This window comes from Heteronotia binoei, chromosome 11 (genome assembly GCF_032191835.1).
Source record: "Heteronotia binoei isolate CCM8104 ecotype False Entrance Well chromosome 11, APGP_CSIRO_Hbin_v1, whole genome shotgun sequence".
Lineage (NCBI taxonomy): Eukaryota > Metazoa > Chordata > Lepidosauria > Squamata > Gekkonidae > Heteronotia > Heteronotia binoei.
Window position 1 is genome coordinate 54,614,046 of NC_083233.1, and position 20,179 is coordinate 54,634,224.

Consider the following 20,179-nt stretch of genomic DNA (forward strand, 5'->3'; position numbering starts at 1 on the left):
AATTCTATACCATATGTACTGCAAAAGTAATTTGGGACAAAGCAGGTCAAAGTGGACTTGTTTAAGGTTCTGTGTCTACCAAAAAAGTGTGTATGCATGGATGCATTTGTCTGTGTCCTTCTTTGCATGCAAAGGACATTGAGAAGACCCTTGTATATTGTATGGTCCAGCTTCAGCTATCTGGCAAGATTCCAAGTGTCCTTAAAAATGTTCTGCCTGCAGGTTTCCCAACTGGGACATAAACACACTCACAGGTATTGTTGGGCAAGGAGGGGAACGGTGGCTGCTAATTCTCAGCTTTGTGATCCTCAGAGCAGCCAGCGCTGTTGCAGTGCTAGTGTGTGTGGCGTGGGAGAGGAGGGAATTGGAGCAGAGGGTGAACGCCGTTCGGTTCTCCCTTCCTCTGCATGTGGCTGAGACATTCTTTCTCTCCTCCTATTGATTTAGATGTTCCGCCGCTCAGATGTTCATTTGGTTGGCAGCGGGGGGAGCATGTGTGTACTGTACGTGTGTGAGTGAGACCGAGGAAGAAAGGAAGCCAGCACTATACAGATTGGAGAGGCGGAGAGACTGCAAGGAAGAACGAGTCTGGCTCTGAACTCCGACTGGGGGAACTTACCCCCGGGGTGGCAGGAGGCCTCCCCCCCCTCCCCCAGGCGACCTTAGGGGACTGGCCTAGAGCCATGCTGTGCAGCAGCTGCATGAGGGTTTCTGTTTCTGAATCAGGCTGAAAAATTAAGAAAGGATGCAGACCGATGTTCTCCTCTGTGCCTGAGCCACAGACAGCCAAGCCAGGGACAGAGTTGCTGGAATGAAGAGCAATTGAGTTGGTACCAAGGAATTAGACTGGGGGAAATATTTTGTTGCTTCCAGTTTTGATGCCGAACCCAAACAAAGTCTCATGGGGTACAAAGGTAAAGGGGGAATCTTGCCAATGTGGTCATAACCTCTTCTCCATCGTTCTCTTGAGACTACAACTGAGCCAGAGGGGCTTGGAATCTGCCATGCAAGGAACCCGTTGTGACTAAAGAACATAGCCCAAAGCGAGAGACGTGGATCCCCTTTGTGGTGGGCAAGGAAGGAGCTTCAGGATCACAGGTAGCTCTGGTGGCAGGTGCAAGTCCCGTCTCACTTTCCTGTGTTCCGGTTCCAGCCAGGTTGCTTCCTATGAAATTTGGGATTAAAGTTTGGGTTTTCAAGAGCTGCCGAGATGCCTTTCCATCCAGTGACCGCCGCATTGATGTACAGGGGCATTTATACCATCCCCAACATCCTTGCAGAACAGCATCCTGTTGACATACCTGAAGATGAGCTGGAAGGTGAGTCTGTTTTTGGCATCAGAGGTTTCTTATGCTACTAAATAGTCCTGAGCGATGAAGCACGCACAGAAAGAGATGATGCATCTCTGATGGGGGGGGGGGTCCCTTCTGCTTTACTTACAACCAGGTTGCAGGAGAATGGAGGCAGGAAGCAAAACCAGATTTCGGTGCTTGGAGGGGGGGATGAAATCACATGTAAGATGCATCACATTGCAAAGTACACAAAATCCAAAGGGACATGGAAGCATATGCTGGCTTGTGAATTTGTGCGTGAGTGTGTTTGTGTGCTTGTCCTGTCAGTGTCACTTGGGAGGACAAAGGAAGGAAGCTCTGTGGAAGGAGAGGAAGGGGGAACAATGAGAGATGGGACTGGGGGTGTGGGACAGAAAAAGGAGCAGAAGATTGGCCAAGTCAGGACCAGGCTAGAAAGTGAGGCAGAAACTACAGCAGTGTAAGGGAAGGGGCAGAAGGAAGGGGGCCTGAGGGGGAGCGAAGGGACAGAAGGCAGGATGTGGAACGGCAGGGTGTCAGAAAGTCCAGCTGATATTCATTACGGGCAGGGGGTGCGGGCTTCTTTTCCACCCTCAGTTTGAGTGTTTGCAATGATCTCTCCGGAAGAGAGATTTCCTGCAGTCAGTGTGGATGGAACAGGTAGTGGTGCGGGGATTGCTCCAGGCAGCCATGGATGGTGCTGGGGTCCCCCATGCGTCTGTGTTTAAGAAAAACACCCACTGCAGGTGCTGACCTGGAGTTGTAACTTGGGGGAAAAAATCCCCCTTCTGTAACCTCCTCCCCCTCCCATCCTAAGCGCCTCTGATCTTGTATTCCCTAAGGGCAGAGACTGCCCCCCCCCATGAAAACACCCACAGATTCCAGAGTGTTTCTGATACCGGTCTGGTCACGACAGTTGCATTATCAGTGTGTGTGTGTGGGAAACTGGCACAGCCAGGGTTGTGTGCTTGCTGTATCAGAGAGATGTGTGGGCTGAGGATGTGTGGAGGGAATCTCTCCTCAAACCTGCCCCCCCCCCCGCAAGAGCTTCCAACCATTCACTGCGCTCCCCTATTGAAATTCCACTCGTGTCTCTTTAAGAATCCAATCTGTTTGGGTGAAGGCAAGGCAGAGGAGATGCTTCTCTCGCTCCCTCCCTGCCTAGCTGCCTCCCCTTCCGTCTCTCAGTCAATCTATCGATTTGCCAAAGTCATCAGAGAGTGGCATGGAGTGTGTGGCTTTTAGAGACTCTCTGAACAGAGATTGGTGACATGGAAAGGACGGGGACCGGTGGTCAGCGATGTGGGGGGTGTCTGTGTGGCTCAGCAGATCAACAGGTTTGCATCAGGCACGCTGAGAACTTAGGATTCGTCCTTACAGCATATATGTCGGGGCCCAGGAAATGCTGGGCTAGTGTTCCTGACCCTACAGCCCAGACAGGTGGGCACTTGCCTCCTGTTCAGGAGTGCCACTGAAGGAGGGCAAGGTTGGCTGTGCTCTCTCTTGCGTGGAAACCTCTGAAATGTCCCGGATGCCAGGCCGAATGTTTTGCTGGCGCGAGACCAGCGTGGGTTGGTCGTTCTGCACATGGCTAGCCTCCTGGCCTCACGGCTGAGGTGTATAGAAAAGCTGCTGCTTTTTCTCCAGATATTCGCATGCTCACAGCTGTGGAACGACTGCGCCAAAGCAGCAGCATGAGAGCTACTTCCTGGACAAGCCCCCTTCCCATGTGGTTGTTGATAACACAAATATAATCCCTGCCCTGGATATCTGGATGCAGACACCTGGTACCCTGCTGGACATATACATCTGCTTTGCCGCATGGGTGCACACGCTGATCAGCCGTGGCCAGTCAGGGCTCTCCTCTGCATGTACCTCTATTTATGGACTAAGCAGCTGCTTATGATTAAGGTGGGTGGTTATACGGAGGAAAGGATCGTCTCTTACAAGGTCCTTAGGGAAGGCAAACCAAGAGGCATTTAGGGGGATCCTTGTGAACAAGGCCAAGCTACCTGAGGAGCAGGGGTGCAAAGCAGGTTTTGATTTAGCCCAAGTGCAGCGCTGTACTTTGCCCATTGGACAAAACAAGGAAATAGCCATTTATAGGTGCAAGCAGGACTTTTTTTGTAGCAGGAACTTCTTTGCATATTAGGCCACACCCCCTGATGTAGCCAATCCTCCAAGGGCTTACAGTAGACCCGGTAAGAAGAGCCCTGTAAGCTCTTGGAGGATTGGCTACATCAGGGGTGTGTGGCCTGATATGCAAAGGAGTTCCTGCTACAAAAAAAGCCCTGGGTGCAAGAGTCAAAAGTCTACGATGGGAAGCATCGCTGAGAGGGGCTAAACCTGCCCTCTACTCTGGTGCCCCTAGCCATGGCAAAGGGAGACAGTTCCTATCTGCATAGCACCATCCTGATTTGTTTTTCTAGAGCACACTAGACCACGGCAGAATATCTGAGCTGAGCATGAGCTGTACAGTTGGAGACTGGGTTGTAAGGAGAAGTTTTATTTGCCAAGCTGTCACATGTGACATGCACTCGAAAAGAAGGTGCTCCCTGATCATATATGATGGGGTGTGCTGCTCTGAATACCACACTGTTGGTGAAATGACAGCTTGCATAAAAAGCACTTCATGTAATAATTGGCTACCATGCAATGTCTCAGGATCACAATCAAAGAAGAGCCACACTGGATAAGACCACCAAAGCCAGCATCCCATCAATGGCCAGCCACATGCCCCGGAGCAACCACAAGCATGGCGTTACAGGTCCTCCTTCCAACCCATGCTATTGGTATTCAGAGGTGTTTTGTCTCAGAGGATGGATATTCCTAGTCATTATACATAATAGAACTTGACTGATCTCTTGTCCATGGATTTGTCTACCCCTGTTAAGTCCATCAAACATGATGTATCACCAACTACTGAGTTTGGCCATTTTATGCACATGTATGCATTCAAGTTGATTCTCTGCCTCCCCAGAAGAGATCTTAGGAGTGCTCTTCTTTGTCTGAGCCATTCTCTCCACAAGCTTTTTGGTAGCCATGTACCCATCCTACCCCATCTATATAGCATGTTTGGAGGCAAAATGAGACAGTCCACATGGGGAAATAAGCACTGCAGTTGCACACTCCTACGCCATACCTTTTCTCCAAGGTACCTTTCCTTGCCCTTCTAATTAATGGATTCAGTTACTAATGTTGAGAGCACTGAACCCAAAGAGCACAGGAACCCCCATGTGGTCAACATGTCTTGTGACAATTATTTAAGTAGTTGGATGGCCAACTTGTTCACTGGAAGGGGCTATATGCTTAAGCACTCAGCCATTTGATGACTGGTTCAGTGATACTTTTTGTTTGAGACACAGACATTCCACGGGAGCCCATGTCTCAGCGTGGATAGGTGGAGGTTAATCACTCAGGTTGTTGGGGATGAAGATGGTGATGCTGCTGAAAGGGAAGGAGATGGGTGAGCGTGGTGTTGCGGTTAGAGTGCCAAACGAGGACCTGGTAGACCCAAGTTCAAATCCCTACTCTGTTGTTGAGCCTCATTGGGTGACTGTGGGCCAGTCACTCACTCTCAGTCCAGGGTTGGATTATCAATTAGGCCAAATAGGCACTGGCCTATGGGTCCCCACACCTTTAGGGGCCCCAGGCCAACTTTCCCCCTGCTTGCAGCCCTCCCAGCCTGCATGTGCAGCCAGCAATTGAGCAGCTCTTTGCCTGACTTGCCTGGTGTGGCTGCTGCTGGCGTCATCACCAAGTTTGCCTCTCTCTGCCTCTCCTCCACAGCTTAGTAAAAGGGGCTTTTAAGAAGGTGCCTGCAGGCTGCAGCGGGGGCTGTGGTTGTTTGTTTGGTTGATTGGTTGGGTGCTCCAACTCTAAGATAATTTGCAAGGGCCCCCCAAGATTTTGACTGCCTAAGGGCCTCCACAGGGTTTAATCTGGCACTGTCTCAGTCTGAGCTATCAAATGGGGTTCTTGTGAGAATGAAATTGAGAAGAGAAGAATGATGTAAGCCACTCTGGGTCACCATCAGGGAGAAAAGCAAGATATTAATATCCAAATCAACGAATTTCCCTGATAGGGAGCCAATGAAATATTACCCAGAATTTCCCCAAACTCTTGGAACTCTGGGGAAAAAATGGCGACTGATCACAGCTCATAGACAGCCGATGGTCTATCGTTGCCCTGTGATAAGGCCGCATCACAGGCAGCCACATGGTTGTATCACACTATGGCAGCCATACAAGGTCACCTGCAAGGTCACAGGGAATGCTGGATGGCAGAGCTGCCAAGCAAAGATTCCCTCTGGCTCCATCACACATTTAGAAGCACACATCCACAATGTGTGATTAAAACAGGGAAGCTGCTGATATCCCCCTGTAGCACCTTAACTAGTTCTCTGGACCTTCGGGTGCCCCCCCCTCCCCGGGGCACAGCTTCCCAGCCACATGCTGACGGTGCACCCATTTGTCCTCTGCAACATTGCAAGGGATCATGCGGTTCACCTCCGATGAGGCACAGTGTCATTAATGTCTCTAACAACTGTTTGGATTGCTTATGCCATTGGGTCAGGCCTGATCAGGATACGGTGTTGACAGCTGCCATCTCTGCTCCCGCAGTTCTTCTGTCAGGATGATATGAAGCATCGGTGTGAACTGGCACCAAGTTGGGGCCAAGTCTGCAGGAACCTTCCAACATGAATGTTGTTGAGCTGTCAGCTGTGACTTTGTTGTGGTCTAATGGCAGCAACGATTTGTGCCGTAGCAATAGGAAAGTGAGCATTTTTCTATCCCCAGCTGCTTGAACAATGCAATACGGGGGCAAGAGTTTCTTTTGATCACAGCATATTGTTGCAATCGTATGAGGCAAGCGGGAGCTAATAACCTGGACAATGTTTTGCTGATTGTGGTGCTCTTCGGTGCTGATAGACATCCCAAGCCAGCTTTTGTGTTTCATGTTATTGTCGTAGAAACCCAAGGGAAGATGCAAGGCTTTCCTGGGCTGTGTTCAAGTGGCACCATTTCCGCTTTCTGTGTGTACGTGTGGCTGGAGGGGAAGACTCTTAGCCAGGTTTATAATCCTGCTCTTGGATAGATGCAAAATCCAAATTGCAAAAAAGAAAGTGCTATTTAAAAGCAGCTGTTGTGTCTGGTTTTTATATAATAACTACAGGACCGTTATCAACAGAGATCAGTCAGCTATTAAAAATGTTTTGCTGGGAGGGAGAAAATGAATTTGTGTCTTCGGCATGCATTGCTGTTTTTGGAAACTCCTTTGTTTTTTGGATACTTAGGGAGCACACCTAAACATGTCTACTCAGAAGTAAGCCCTATTTTACTCAGTGGGGCTTACTCCCAGGAAGGTGATCTTAAACTGCAGCCTTGATGCATGGGCCCAAAGAGGTGCAAATGGCAGGATGCAAAATGTGTGCAACTCAGCCGCAGGTTTTTCTTTCTTTTTCAGTGAAAGGTAGCCCTGAAGCTGCAATTTCAAGAAGAGGAGCAATGCAGCTATAGGGTGCTTATTACTTTCTTTTCCGGCCATTTTTCTGCTCAAAATTCATCCCCTCCTGATTTTCTCAGTAGGGTTCATCTCTGTATGCATCTTGAACCCAAGAGGGTTACAGCAGCTTAGAGTTAGCAATCTGGAATGGCTAAAGAGCCAGGGCAGGGGGACGTTGAGCATCTCGTGCCCCGCCTGCCCCCCCCCCATTCCTCTGGTCAAAACAACAGTTTTCTGAGGCTGCTTTTCTTTTTGTAGAAAAGTTGTCATGCTCGCTAGAGATATAGATGCCCCTGAGGAATAATCACTGGGGACCGAGACCACAGTGTGTGCAGAAGAATTGTGTCTATTTCCTCACCAAACAACAACACTGAGGATCCTACAATAAGTATTCAATTTTCTATTGTGCACCAAATGCAAATTCTGCTGCTCCACCATGTGATAAGAGCCTTTCCTCTGTCACTCTATAGTACCATGATTACATTTTCTGTTTTCATCAAGGTGTTGATGAACTGGCACGATATCCTTTTTGAAAGGTCTCCCGTAGACAAAAAGAAATGGATTGGATTTCCATTTCTAAAAATCTTCCCTGTCAATCAGATGTCAGATTTTTGCAGTCAGTGCTGGCTGTACCCACAGGCATTGCAGACAGCAGGCTTGGAGTTCCAGGTCACCAAGTTAATTGGGGGAAAAACTGCAGGGGAGACACAATTCCCCTTCTCACCTTACCCTAGAGACTTTGCAATAACATGGTCTGAAGAAGTTTGCTCAACTGTGCCCCTGTCCCATGGTTTTTCCCTTTTCCATTTGTTCCAGACGAGGGATTGGAATTGGAGCCCTTTCTTTTTTCTCCATCTTTATGAAGCATAGAAAAGAGGCCTGATAATGGGGTGGGTGCGAGTGCCTGGAATGCTGCAGAATCGTTTGAGCCAGCCCTGTACATCGGAATCACTGCAGGGATACAAATAGCCAACAGTCTCTCATTTGCCTTCTAACAGTTTCCAGTCTCTCATTTGCCTTCTAACATAGAAGCAAGTTTCTGCTTGTGTCTCTTCCTTGCATCTTCAAAAACAGCTATCCCAAACATACTTGTTAACATATTATTAATATGTCCCTTTCAAGGCCACTGTAGCCTTTTTAGCTCTTTTGGCAGTGAAATACTACTATCCCAAGCAGGAAGAGTTCCACATTCAGAGAGTGGAGGGCTAAAACAAAGCATCTCCCTTCTGTGCACATAGACACATGCACTTTCACATTACTTTAAACCTCTTGGTATTGTTAGAGCTCAAAATGAACCAACCGGACTTTAAGGAGTGCAGAACAGTCTCCTCTGGCCACCACTCAGAATAGAAAATGAGCAGCATCCAGAGGTTCCTGTCTCATCCCAGAGCCCACTGAGGCAACCTCTGAGCCAAGCATCCAATCAGCAATAGATCCCCTGCCAGGCCTTGAACCTTGTTGGGTGCCAAAACCATGTCAATCTTTGGCACCAGCCCCGATCTAAAAGCTACTTGCTTCAGTGCAGTTGGTAGTCACATGGTAACCTACCAGGCAGACTTGGCAAAAAGACTGAATGGACTGGATATCAAAGAGCTTCTAGTGAAGTAGATGCCTACTTCAAAAGGATTCAACAGCTCCATGAAGGATTGGTCTGTTGACAGCTATTAGCTATGATAACTGAAGCCTTGCTGATGAGAGACAGGGTGCGTGAAAAGCTGGGGAAGGCATGCTTCACATGTTGTTTGTCCAGAGTTATCTGGTTGACCACTGTTGCAAACAGAGCACTGGATTAGATAAATATATGTTCTCAAAACAATAACAGACTTCTTGTGTTCATTTAGGAGGGATGGTGGCTCAGTGGTAGAGTGTCATGGGTGCTGGGGACCCTTCAGAGGAAGTTGAGTCTGATGAGGAAACTGTGCCCCTGCCACCTGCACCAGTGCCCCTGCCTCCTGCTGGAGAAGATCCCAGCCCCCCTGCCTCGCCCTCTCGGGTGGCTCGTGTGCGTGACCGCCTCCGGCAGGACCTCAGGGATCGGAGGAGGGCGGCACGCTCACAAGCAAGACGCTCCCTGAGCCCTGAGTTCTGAGAGGATTCTGGCCCTTCTAAGAGCAAGGATGCTTGAGTGGTAACAGGATCCTGGCTGCCTCCCTGAGCCAGCAATTAGCCCAAACGGGCAACAGCCAGCAGAGGGCTATATAGCTGTGGGCTTTGGGAGGAAGCTTTGTGGAAGCAACTAGTCATCTCCCTGACATTCTAGCATCCACTCCGGCTTGACTTTGGTTCCTGACTCCCTGACTTTGGCTTTGGACTTCTGGACTCCCTGACCTCGGCTTCTGGACCTCAGACCTGCGATACTTCTACAGTGATTCGGATTTGGCGCCTCGGACCCTCCTGCTTACTGGCTACAGACCTCGGACTGCCTCTGGACTTTGCCTGACCCGTCCCCAGCCGTGACAGATTGCTTCCACCGACAAACACCCACTCCACAGGATGGATGCTGAAGCAAGTGAAACCACAGAACTACTGGCTGCGCTCCAAGCCCAGGTACAGCAGCTAACACAGGCAGTAGTGCACTTGCAGCAACAACCTGCGGCCAGTGCTCCAGCCAAGTGCCCAGTTCCCCCACCTGACAGATTTGGGGGTGCCGTGGAAGAATTTCCTGCCTTCCTAGCACAGTGTCGGCTGTACTTTGAACTGAGAGCACGGGACTTCCTCAATGACAAAACCAAGGTGTGTTTCGTCATCAGTCTGTTAAAGGGGCAGGCGGCCAAATGGGCCACACCCTTACTGGTCGCGTCCTCTCCCCTACTGACTGATTACCAGGGGTTTGAGGCCCACCTGTCTGCTGCTTTCTCAAACCCAGTCCAAGCAGCCACAGCCAACCGGAAGATCAGGGCACTGAAACAAGGCAACTCCTCGGTGGCTCAATATGCCACTGAATTCAAGCTCCTGACCCAGGACTTGGCGTGGAATGAGGCTGCCCAGATGGACCAGTTTACTGAGGGGTTGGCAGAGGAGGTCCTGGATGAACTGGCCAGGGTGGAGCAGCCACCCACGCTCCAAGAACTTATCACCCTTTGCCTCCGCATCGATGGCCGCTTGGAAAGTCGCCGCCAAGCCAAGACCAGAGGGCGCCAGCTCCCTGCGCCGTGCTACCTGGCTCCTCGCCCGTCCCCAGCTAGTACCAGCACCAAGGATGAGCCTATGCAGCTTGGAGCTGCTCGACCCCGCCTGACCCCAGAGGAAAAGACCAGACGCCGCACGCAGAATCTGTGCCTCTACTGCGGCACGGCAGGCCACTATGCCTCTGGCTGCCCTGCTAAGCATCGGATACCTGGACCTTCGCTGCCACCGCCGCCAAAAGGGCAGCCCCAGGCGTAAGTGGACCCCCCAGCCTGGGGCGACTAGCTGGGTCCTCCGAACAGCGGGCTGATACCCCAGGGCCATTCCTGCTACCAGTCAAACTCCGTCTGCCTGACGAACGCTGGCTGTTCGTGTATGCCATGCTAGACTCGGGAGCGGCCCACTGTTTTATAGATGCCGCCTTTGTGAAGCAGCACCAGATCCCTGTGCAGACAAAAGGGATTCCGTCGCTGGTGGAGGCTATTGACGGGCGCCTCCTCCGTTCTGGCCCCGTCACCCAGGAGACCTGTCCCATCACCTTCCACGTCCAGCAGCACCAAGAACAGCTGCGGTTTGATGTCGCCCGCATGCCTCGCTTCCCGCTGATTCTAGGCCTTTCCTGGCTGAAGCTGCACAACCCCATCGTGGACTGGGCCCAGCAGGAACTACGCTTCCGAGACCCATGCCCCCATCTGACTCCTCCCACCACTCTAGCAGCTGGCATCCCGAGTGGTGGTCCTCAGCTCCCTCAGAAGTATGTGGACTTTGCTGATGTCTTCGAAGAGACAGGAGCTGATCAGCTTCCCCCTCACCGGCCCTACGACTGTGCCATTGATTTGGTACCTGGGGCACCACTCCCGGTGGGGCGTCTGTACCCAATGTCGGAGCCGGAGTTGGCAGCTCTGTGAGACTTCCTGGACAAGAACCTGAAACGCGGATTCATCCGACCCTCAACCTCTCCCCTATCTGCTCCAGTGCTCTTCGTGAAGAAGAAAAGTGGGGAGCTCCGGCTGTGCAATGACTACCGGGCCCTGAACAAGATCACCATCCGCGACCGGTACCCTCTACCACTGATCCCTGAACTCTTGGATCGCCTAAAGGGGGCCCAAATCTACACCAAGCTGGACCTCCGTGGAGCGTACAATTTGGTGCGCATACGGCCCGGAGACGAATGGAAGACCGCGTTTGGGACCCGATACGGGCAGTACGAGCACCTGGTAATGCCCTTCGGACTGACCAATGCCCCCGCTGTCTTCCAGAGGTTCATGAATGACATATTCCGGGACCTGCTCGACCGCTTCGCGATCATATACCTGGATGACATCCTAATTTACTCCCGCAATCCTGCCCAGCACGCCGAGCACGTCCGCCAGGTCCTGCAGCGCCTACGAGCCCATGGTCTCTACGCCAAGCTGGAGAAGTGCGACTTCGACCTGCGCTCCGTCGAGTTCCTTGGGCACATCGTGTCACCGCAGGGGATCCTCATGGACCCGAAAAAAGTAGAAGCGGTCCTGACCTGGCAGGCTCCTCAGAATCGCAAAGACCTGCAGCGGTTCCTCGGTTTTGCCAACTACTATCGGCAATTCATCCCGGCCTACGCATCCCTGACCACACCCCTGACTCAACTACTCCGCCCCAAAGAACCCTTCCACTGGTCCCCAGAGGCCGATAACGCCTTCTCCACCCTGAAGACTCGCTTTGCCACCGGGCCACTCCTGAGATACCCCGACCCCCAGCTTCCCTTTACGGTGGAAGCTGATGCCTCCAACGTGGCCCTGGGAGCAGTGCTGTCCCAGCGCGAGGAGCCGTCCCAGCCACTACAGCCCTGCGCCTATTACTCGCGGCAGCTCACTGCTGCAGAGAGGAACTATACCATCTGGGAGAGGGAGTTGCTCGCGATCAAGGCGGCGTTTGAGGTTTGGCGACATTACCTCGAAGGGGCTCGCCACCCTGTTCAAGTGCTCACCGATCACCGGAACTTGGAACACCTCCAGACCACCCGCCGTCTCAACCAGCGCCAGATCCGGTGGTCCCTATTCTTCTCTCGCTTCGACTTCCGGATCTCCTACATCCCCCATACCCAGAACCGGAAAGCAGACGCGCTCTCCCGGAAACCGGAATACGCCCCTGCCTCAACTGAGACCGCGCCCGCTGCTCCAATCCTGCCGCCCTCAGTGTTTGCAGCCACCTCCACTTCACCAGCACTCGTGGAGGACATTCGGGCTAGCCAGGCCAATGATCCCTGGGTCCAGCAACACCTCCAGGCTCTCCAAGATGACCCAACAGGGGAGTTCACGACTCGAGGCGGCCTCTTGCTACACCGCGAACGCCTCTATGTGCCGCCCGGGCCCTTGCGGGCAGAAGTGCTACGCCTGACCCACGACTCGTTACCCGCCGGGCACTTTGGACAGCATAAGACCACCCACTTGCTGACAAGGGAATTCTGGTGGCCACGAGTTCGCGCTGATGTTGCCCGCTATGTCAGCTCCTGTGACGTCTGCCGACGGGCCAAAGACATCCCAGCCAAACCCTCAGGGTTGCTGCAGCCCTTGCCCACATCTTCAGGACCCTGGGATACCATCTCGATGGACTTCATCACGGAACTTCCACGCTCCAAGGGTCAGACTTGTATCTGGGTGGTCGTCGACCTATTTACCAAGATGGCCCACTTTGTTCCGTGCCCGAAACTCCCCACAGCTCAGGAGACGGCCCAGCTTTACCTGCAACACATCTTTCGTCTGCATGGACTCCCAGCCCATCTGATCTCCGATCGGGGCCCTCAGTTCTCCTCTCGGTTCTGGCAAGCCCTCCATTCCAGCCTGGGTACTCGAGTGCACCTGTCCTCGGCCTACCACCCACAGACAGATGGCCAGACAGAGCGCACCAATGCCACGCTAGAGCAATATCTCCGCTGTTACACCTGTTACCAGCAGGATGACTGGATCACTCTATTGCCCCTAGCGGAGTTTGCATACAACAACGCGGTCCATTCATCCACCCAAATGACCCCGTTTGCTGCAACCTACGGGTACCACCCTCGGTTCTTCCCAGCGATCCTACCACCCACGAATGTCCCCGCCGTCGATGCCTACCTGCAAGAACTCCGTGCCAGCCAAGACTTGCTCCGAGAGCAGCTACAGCAAGCCAAGGAGGCATATAAACGGGCTGCGGACCGAAAGAGGCAAGAAGGCCCTCCAGTGCAGCCGGGGGATCAGGTGTGGCTCTCAACTCGCTACCTGCGCCGGCCTGGTCGGTCTCACAAGCTGGATGCACGGTTCATTGGACCCTACCCCGTCGTTGAACAAATAAACCCCGTCGCCTTCAGGCTCCAGTTGCCACCCCACCTCCGCATTCACCCCGTGTTTCATCGCTCCCTCCTTGTTCCGGCTGCACCCCCTGACCCAGCTCGGACTCCTTCCCCACCGCCGCCACCACCAGTATTGGTGGATGACGAGGAAGAATATGAGGTGCGCCAGATCCTGGACTCCCGGTACCATCGTGGAGGCCTCCAGTACCTGGTGGACTGGGAGGGATATGGCCCAGAAGACCGGTCTTGGGAGCCCGAGGACAATCTTCATGCCCCGGACTTGGTGCACCAGTTCCACAACGACCACCCCGACCTTCCAGGTCCCTCGACGGAGGGGGGCCCTGGGGGGGGGGATAGTGTCATGGGTGCTGGGGACCCTTCAGAGGAAGTTGAGTCTGATGAGGAAACTGTGCCCCTGCCACCTGCACCAGTGCCCCTGCCTCCTGCTGGAGAAGATCCCAGCCCCCCTGCCTCGCCCTCTCGGGTGGCTCGTGTGCGTGACCGCCTCCGGCAGGACCTCAGGGATCGGAGGAGGGCGGCACGCTCACAAGCAAGACGCTCCCTGAGCCCTGAGTTCTGAGAGGATTCTGGCCCTTCTAAGAGCAAGGATGCTTGAGTGGTAACAGGATCCTGGCTGCCTCCCTGAGCCAGCAATTAGCCCAAACGGGCAACAGCCAGCAGAGGGCTATATAGCTGTGGGCTTTGGGAGGAAGCTTTGTGGAAGCAACTAGTCATCTCCCTGACATTCTAGCATCCACTCCGGCTTGACTTTGGTTCCTGACTCCCTGACTTTGGCTTTGGACTTCTGGACTCCCTGACCTCGGCTTCTGGACCTCAGACCTGCGATACTTCTACAGTGATTCGGATTTGGCGCCTCGGACCCTCCTGCTTACTGGCTACAGACCTCGGACTGCCTCTGGACTTTGCCTGACCCGTCCCCAGCCGTGACATAGAGCATCTGCTTGGTAAGCAGAAGGTCCCAGGTTCAATCTCTGGCATCTCCAACTATAAAGGATCCAGGCAAATAGGTGTGAAAAACCTCAGCTTGGCCGAGGTCAGACCCACATAAACTGATGAGATGGGCATGGATGAAAGCCAGATGCATGTCGGATTTTATGCGATTGTCCAAACATCAGCATCTGGCAATGGTCGTTGGCTCGTTCATGTCCCAAACTGCCACGAATGAGACTTGGACTTTTTTGATAGTACATTAAATCCAGAATAAGAATGCTTCCGATGACTCCCGCATGTACTTTCTATGTTTGAATGCTCCATTGTAGCTGACTCGTCGCAAGCGCACATCCGCTTCCCTACGAGAGCCCACTCCAAATGATATCATTGCGCCAGCAATTGTTGACTCAGCCTTCCAACCTTCCGAGGTCAGTAAAATATGTACCCAGCTTGCTGGGGGGGGGGGGGGAAGTGTAATGACCGGGGAAGGCAATGGCAAACCACCCCGTAAAAGGTCTGCCGTGAAAACTTTGTGAAAGCAGCATCACCCCAGAGTCGAAAACGACTGGTGCTTGCACAGGGGACCTTTCCTAAATGGGGCAGGAGGCAGATCGCCCACCTTTGCTGTCTCCCTGCCAGGGGAGGAAGATGACCCACCTTTGCCGTCTCCCCGCCAGGCAGAGAGACAGCAAAGAGAGTTGCCATGCTCCCCCCCCCCCATTTAAACACCATGGCGGGGTGTTTAAATGGGGTGGAGGAAGATCCCCCACCTTTGCTGTCTCCCCGCCTGGCGGAGAGACAGCAAAGAGAGTTGCCGTGCTCCCCCCATTTAAACACCACGTCGGGGTGTTTAAATGGGGGAGGAGGAAGATCACCCACCTTTGCTGTCTCCCCACCAGGTGGAGAGACGGCAAAGAGAACTCCTGGGCTTCCCCTTCCTTTCCAGGTGTTTAAATGGGGGGGGGGCAGATCGCCCACCTTTTCTGGCACCTTTTTTAAAAAAAAAAGCCAAGCACGATATCCCACGGTACTGCTCTTGCGCAAGTGTGGAATGCCATCTCAAAAAATGAGGTCCGGTTGAGACCTCTGATCAACCAATGACGGGACCAACGCTGCTTAGAACTGAAGGATGGAGGGATGTCTGATCAGGAAATTAGTTGTAAAAAAGCTGGAGAGCCGTTGTAAAAGACCCTGGAGAGCCACTGCCTGTCCGAATAGACAATACTGACTTTGATGGACCAAGGGTCTGATTCAGTAGAAGGCAGCTTCATATGTTCATAAGAGTGATCCTTTCAGTGTGATTTGATCTGATGTTGTGTCTTGTGTGACTCCCAACTCTAGGGCTAATGCAATTGCCCAGTTGGGTAAGCTTTGTGTCCAGTCCTCAGTGTATGTGTAGCCCTCTCATGGGGCAAAGAACACTTCCTGAGCCATTTTGGATCAGGAAACAAAGCAGGGGGAAAGCCAAAGCCCCTCTTCCCCATGCACTGTGGTCCCAATGAGCACTGGACCCTTGTAGCATTTGGGCAATTAGTTCCCTGCAGCTACTGTCTGGATGCAGAGAATGCACATTGGGTTAGGAGAACCCAGACCTGATTCACTTAAAAAAAAATAACACCTAGTTAATTAGGTGGACAGGAACATCACTAGGAAAAACATGTCCTTTGTAAGACTTGTAAGCAACAGAGCAATTAACAGGCAGCTTTTATTACCTTTTATTGGTTTCCCACACAAATGCTATCCAGACCAAATGTTCTTTCAGTTTGTTAATTTCACTATTTTGTCATTGGATTCTAACTTTGTACCACTTTGCATTCTTAACCACTGCCCACCAGCTATATGTAGCTCTGCTCACTGTACCCCATTCCATTGTCTGAAGAAGTATGCATGCATACAAAAGCTTACATTCTGAACAAAAGTTTGTTGGTCTTAAAGGTGCTACTGGACTTCTACCTAGTTTGGCCTTTAGTCAGAAGCATTTGTTTTCCTTCCTCAGTGATTTCCACCCAGCCAATTAACAATCAGAAAATACCACCTGAATGGCAGAAAGGGAGTTGTGGGTCATTTCATTCATCTCAAGAATAAAGTTATGGAAGCCACACATATGGGACAACCTCTAACCAACAGTTTTAAACTAGGTTTCTAGGCAAACCTAATTCCTACGTTGTATAGGATTTTGGTTGGAAAATGTTTCTCCCCACCTCCAGTATGTAAAGAAGTCCTCCCCGTCCTTCCCTTACACCTGATGGATGTGCTCAGAATAGCTTCTAAAGACCTTTCCTGCGAGAAATGCACACTAGGAAAGTTTTTAAACCTATATTTGTGTTTACCTTTCAGAGTGTAAATGGTGGACAACATTGCACTTGTTAGGGTTACATTTTATGGCATACTGAAGTGGTTCGTGATCTGGAAATACCATGCAGCTATCATCAAAAGAAAATCTCCATGAATACCATCTTATATTTCAAGTATATTTCATTTCAGAGCATGAGAATTCCTATTGAATCAGATCAAGAGCAAATAAAGAGCCCTCTCAGAGCAGGCGAAAGATCTGTGTAGTCCAGTATCCTGTTTACAACAGTGACCTGCAAGATGTGTTTGGAAAACTCACAGGCAGGGCATTAAAGCAACTATCCTCCCCACTGATTATCTTCAGCATCTGCTACTCAGATCAAGCGGCTCCGTTTTACTTTCATGACCATTGATGGACCTTACCTCTACAATTACTTCTCCCAGTACAGTATGGTAAGCCAATATGCTAGCTGTATTTTTGACTTTGATTTAATTACCCCCATTTTTTTGTTAAGCAAAAAAAGTGTCCCTGACACCCAGATGTCAAAACTGAACTCTGCTGGTGTTTGAAATTCAAAACTGGAACCTAGAAATTTCACCATATTTAAAAAGCATTTTTGGCACCATCAAATCCCACTTGCAGAGAAATATTTGGAGGGAAGGCAATGGTTGCAAAACGGCAGCAGGCAGGTGAACCGGCAGGAAGCCGTTTCTCCTGGCTTGTGTAATGAAGCTTGTGAAAGCCAACCTCAGCTTTCCCATTTTGCTTTCATCTGCCACCTGTGCAGCAAGATGGGCGACATCTGGCAGTTGTCCCAAGACAGCAGACAGAGGGAGTTTGGGAGGCCTCAGTCCCTCTTCCTTGAAATGCCCTTTCTCACATATAAAATCAGTGGTCACATACCCTCCCAACTGTCTGTACATACCAGGGAAAATCTCAAACTTTCTGGCATTCATCCATTGTAAGTTGCTATCCCTATATTTTGCATGCATCAACTGACTCTACTTGCCATGGACAATCTACCTGTCCCTAAAAAAAAAGCAAGACTCCTGTTTTCAGAAGGTGCTATGGTCAGCAAAGGTCCCAGGTTCAGTCTCTGGCATCTCCACTTAAAGGACTGTTGCAAAAGACCTCTCTTGACCTGAGATCTTGATGAGCTGCAGCCTGTCAGAACACTATATTATGGGGTATTTTTATCTATCTGATGCAAAGTCCTCATGTTGTCATTCAATAAACACGAGCACTTTGGCCCGGTGACTGGCCCAAGGTCACCCAGTAAATGTCATGGTAGATCTTTTGTATGTGTGTGCTTGTGCTTGTGTGCCTGGAAGTCATGATGACTTTTGGACTAGCCCTAGTGGGCTAGAACGTTTTTCAGAGAGCCGGCTTGATATTGCCTGCCTCTGCATTCCAGTTCTAGTATTCCTTGGAGGTCTCCCATCCAAGTACTTGCCGGAGTTGGCCCAGCTTAGCTTTCAAGATCTGATGCCTGGGCTATCTGGGTCTGGGCATGGTGGATCAAGGATTTGAACCCAAGTCTCCCCAGTTCAGTATGCTGACCAGTACACCACATGTCCTGAAGTAGCACTACTGAGCTTGATGGGTCTACCATATGACTTTGTATATGGCACCTTCCTCATACTCTTGTCTTACATGTTATTGCTGCACATGCCCCATTTCTCTGAGTGGATCTCTATGGATCAGTTGCCTTTGGAAAGAAAAGCATTAGAGACATATTGTGAGAGCCAGTTTGGTGTAGTGGTTAAGTGTGCAGACTCTTATCTGGGAGAACCAGGCTTGATTCCCCACTCCTCCACTTGCACCTGCTGAAATGGCCTTGGGTCAGCCATAGCTCTGGCAGAGGTTGTCCTTGAAAGGGCAGCTGCTGTGAGAGCCTCTCCAGCCCCACCCACCTCACAGGGTGTCTGTTGTGGGGGAGGAAGGTAAAGGAGATTGTGAGCCACTCTGAGACTCTTTGGAGTGGAGGGCGGGATATAAATCCAATATCTTCTTCTTCTTCATAGTATTCACTTTATTCTCAAAGATGGAGGCACAGAAGCATTGCAATAGAGCAGCAGAGCCACCATCCCACTCTGTCCTCCTCCCCCAAAATGGCAACACAAGGCTGTCTCCTTCTCAGTGGGCCAAACTAGATGTTATGGCATCCACAGGTCAGACCTTCACTGGACACCATCATCATTTTAGAGCTAAACTCAGGACATTTAAAAATGCCATGAAAGCCTGATTGGGCTCTCAGACTGTTGCAGTACCAGAAAATCTTGTTTCACGCCAGCCCTCCCCTCTTATACCTTTTCAGGTGCTGAAACAGCCCCTCTCAGCTGTTTTGTCATTTGAAAAAACATGGGGAGGGGAAACAAGATTGCCTGAGCTTGCCGCTGCCCCATGACATTTTTAAATGGGCCGAGTTCAGCTCTAAAATGGCAGTGGCATCTGTGGGACTGATCTGTGGAAGCTGTAACATCTTTGGCCCTGTTTCCCCCAGCATCAGAACTGCTTTCAGGGATGCCAGCCTTCAGGTGGGACCTGGGGATCCCCTGGAATTACAGCTCATCTCCAGACTACAGAGATCAGCCCCCCTGGAGAAAATGGCTGTTTTGTATGGCATTGTACTCCAGTGAGGCCCCTGTCTTCTCTAGGCTCCATCCCCAGATCTCCAGGAGTCTGCATACCCATGCCCTTCAGTCAAGATGGGGCATCATCTTCCCTAAGGCCTGATGGGCTGCTGGACCAGAAGCTAGAACAAAATCCACATAACACCCTTTTATTGGACCAACCGAATTAGCACAGAACTCTGTGCAAGCTTTCGAGCATGACCAAAGCCATTAAAGCCCATTGATAGGGATGTCTGCAATTGCTCGGAAGCATTACCATTCCTTTTATCGTGGACTCTGATTTCCCCAAGGCATACCTCTTTAGGACAAGCCTGTAATTCCAAGCTCATTACAATACATTTCTAAAACAATTGGTATTACAAGATGGGAGAGTTATCATACTTCAGAATTCAACTCTGTCCCTCAAATTGCTATAGAGTATGAATCTTTGAATGGTGGGGACATGTACACACATTAGCACCAAGGCACTGGGTAATCCTCAGCCCGACAACTCACGTTCCACAACTGTTGGAGGATAGTCTGAACTATACGTTGTTAGACAATTATGTTTCTCTCATACATCTTTAACCCCAGGAATAATCCCTCTTTTGATTCTTAAACGAATGAAGAAGAAACCGTTGCAGTGTCGGTGAATGTCGTATACCAAACACACAGCAGAACTTTGAGCAGTGAGTAATAATGCAAGAGCAGGGCTGAGGCTCCAGCAGTGATCCTTGCTATGAAAGTGGAGGTGTACAAGCAAATGTGGTCCAGTGTCCTGTTTACAACAGGGGAGGAGTTTTTTCAGAACATTAGCAGTGTACATTCACACCCACTTTGACTTTCCACTATCTCCCTTGGATCTCTATAAGTTAAAAATTGGGAAAGCAGTGAGGGACGTCCTTTGACTGTCATGCACAAGCATATCTAAATGCACTTGCATAAACCCCAAACACTAGTGCTCTTGTTCTTCCCATAACTGGCTGTTCCAGATAAGTATTGATGAACTAATGAATAAGAGCTAGATTCAAGCCCAGTAACATCTGAGAGACGAACAAGATTTTGGGAGTATGTA

At 50.8% G+C, this 20,179-nt stretch overlaps 1 protein-coding gene across 1 annotated transcript in view; it reads left to right on the forward strand.

The window, feature by feature from the left end:
* The first annotated feature begins 333 nt into the window (after positions 1–333).
* Positions 334–20,179, forward strand: part of CABP7 (calcium binding protein 7) — a 105,397-nt gene continuing 85,551 nt past the window's right edge. Inside the window, exon 1 of the mRNA XM_060249751.1 lies at positions 334–1,319. Within this exon, the coding sequence (XP_060105734.1) occupies positions 1,211–1,319 (109 nt within the window). The 5' untranslated portion in view covers positions 334–1,210. The remainder of the gene's footprint in view (positions 1,320–20,179) is intronic.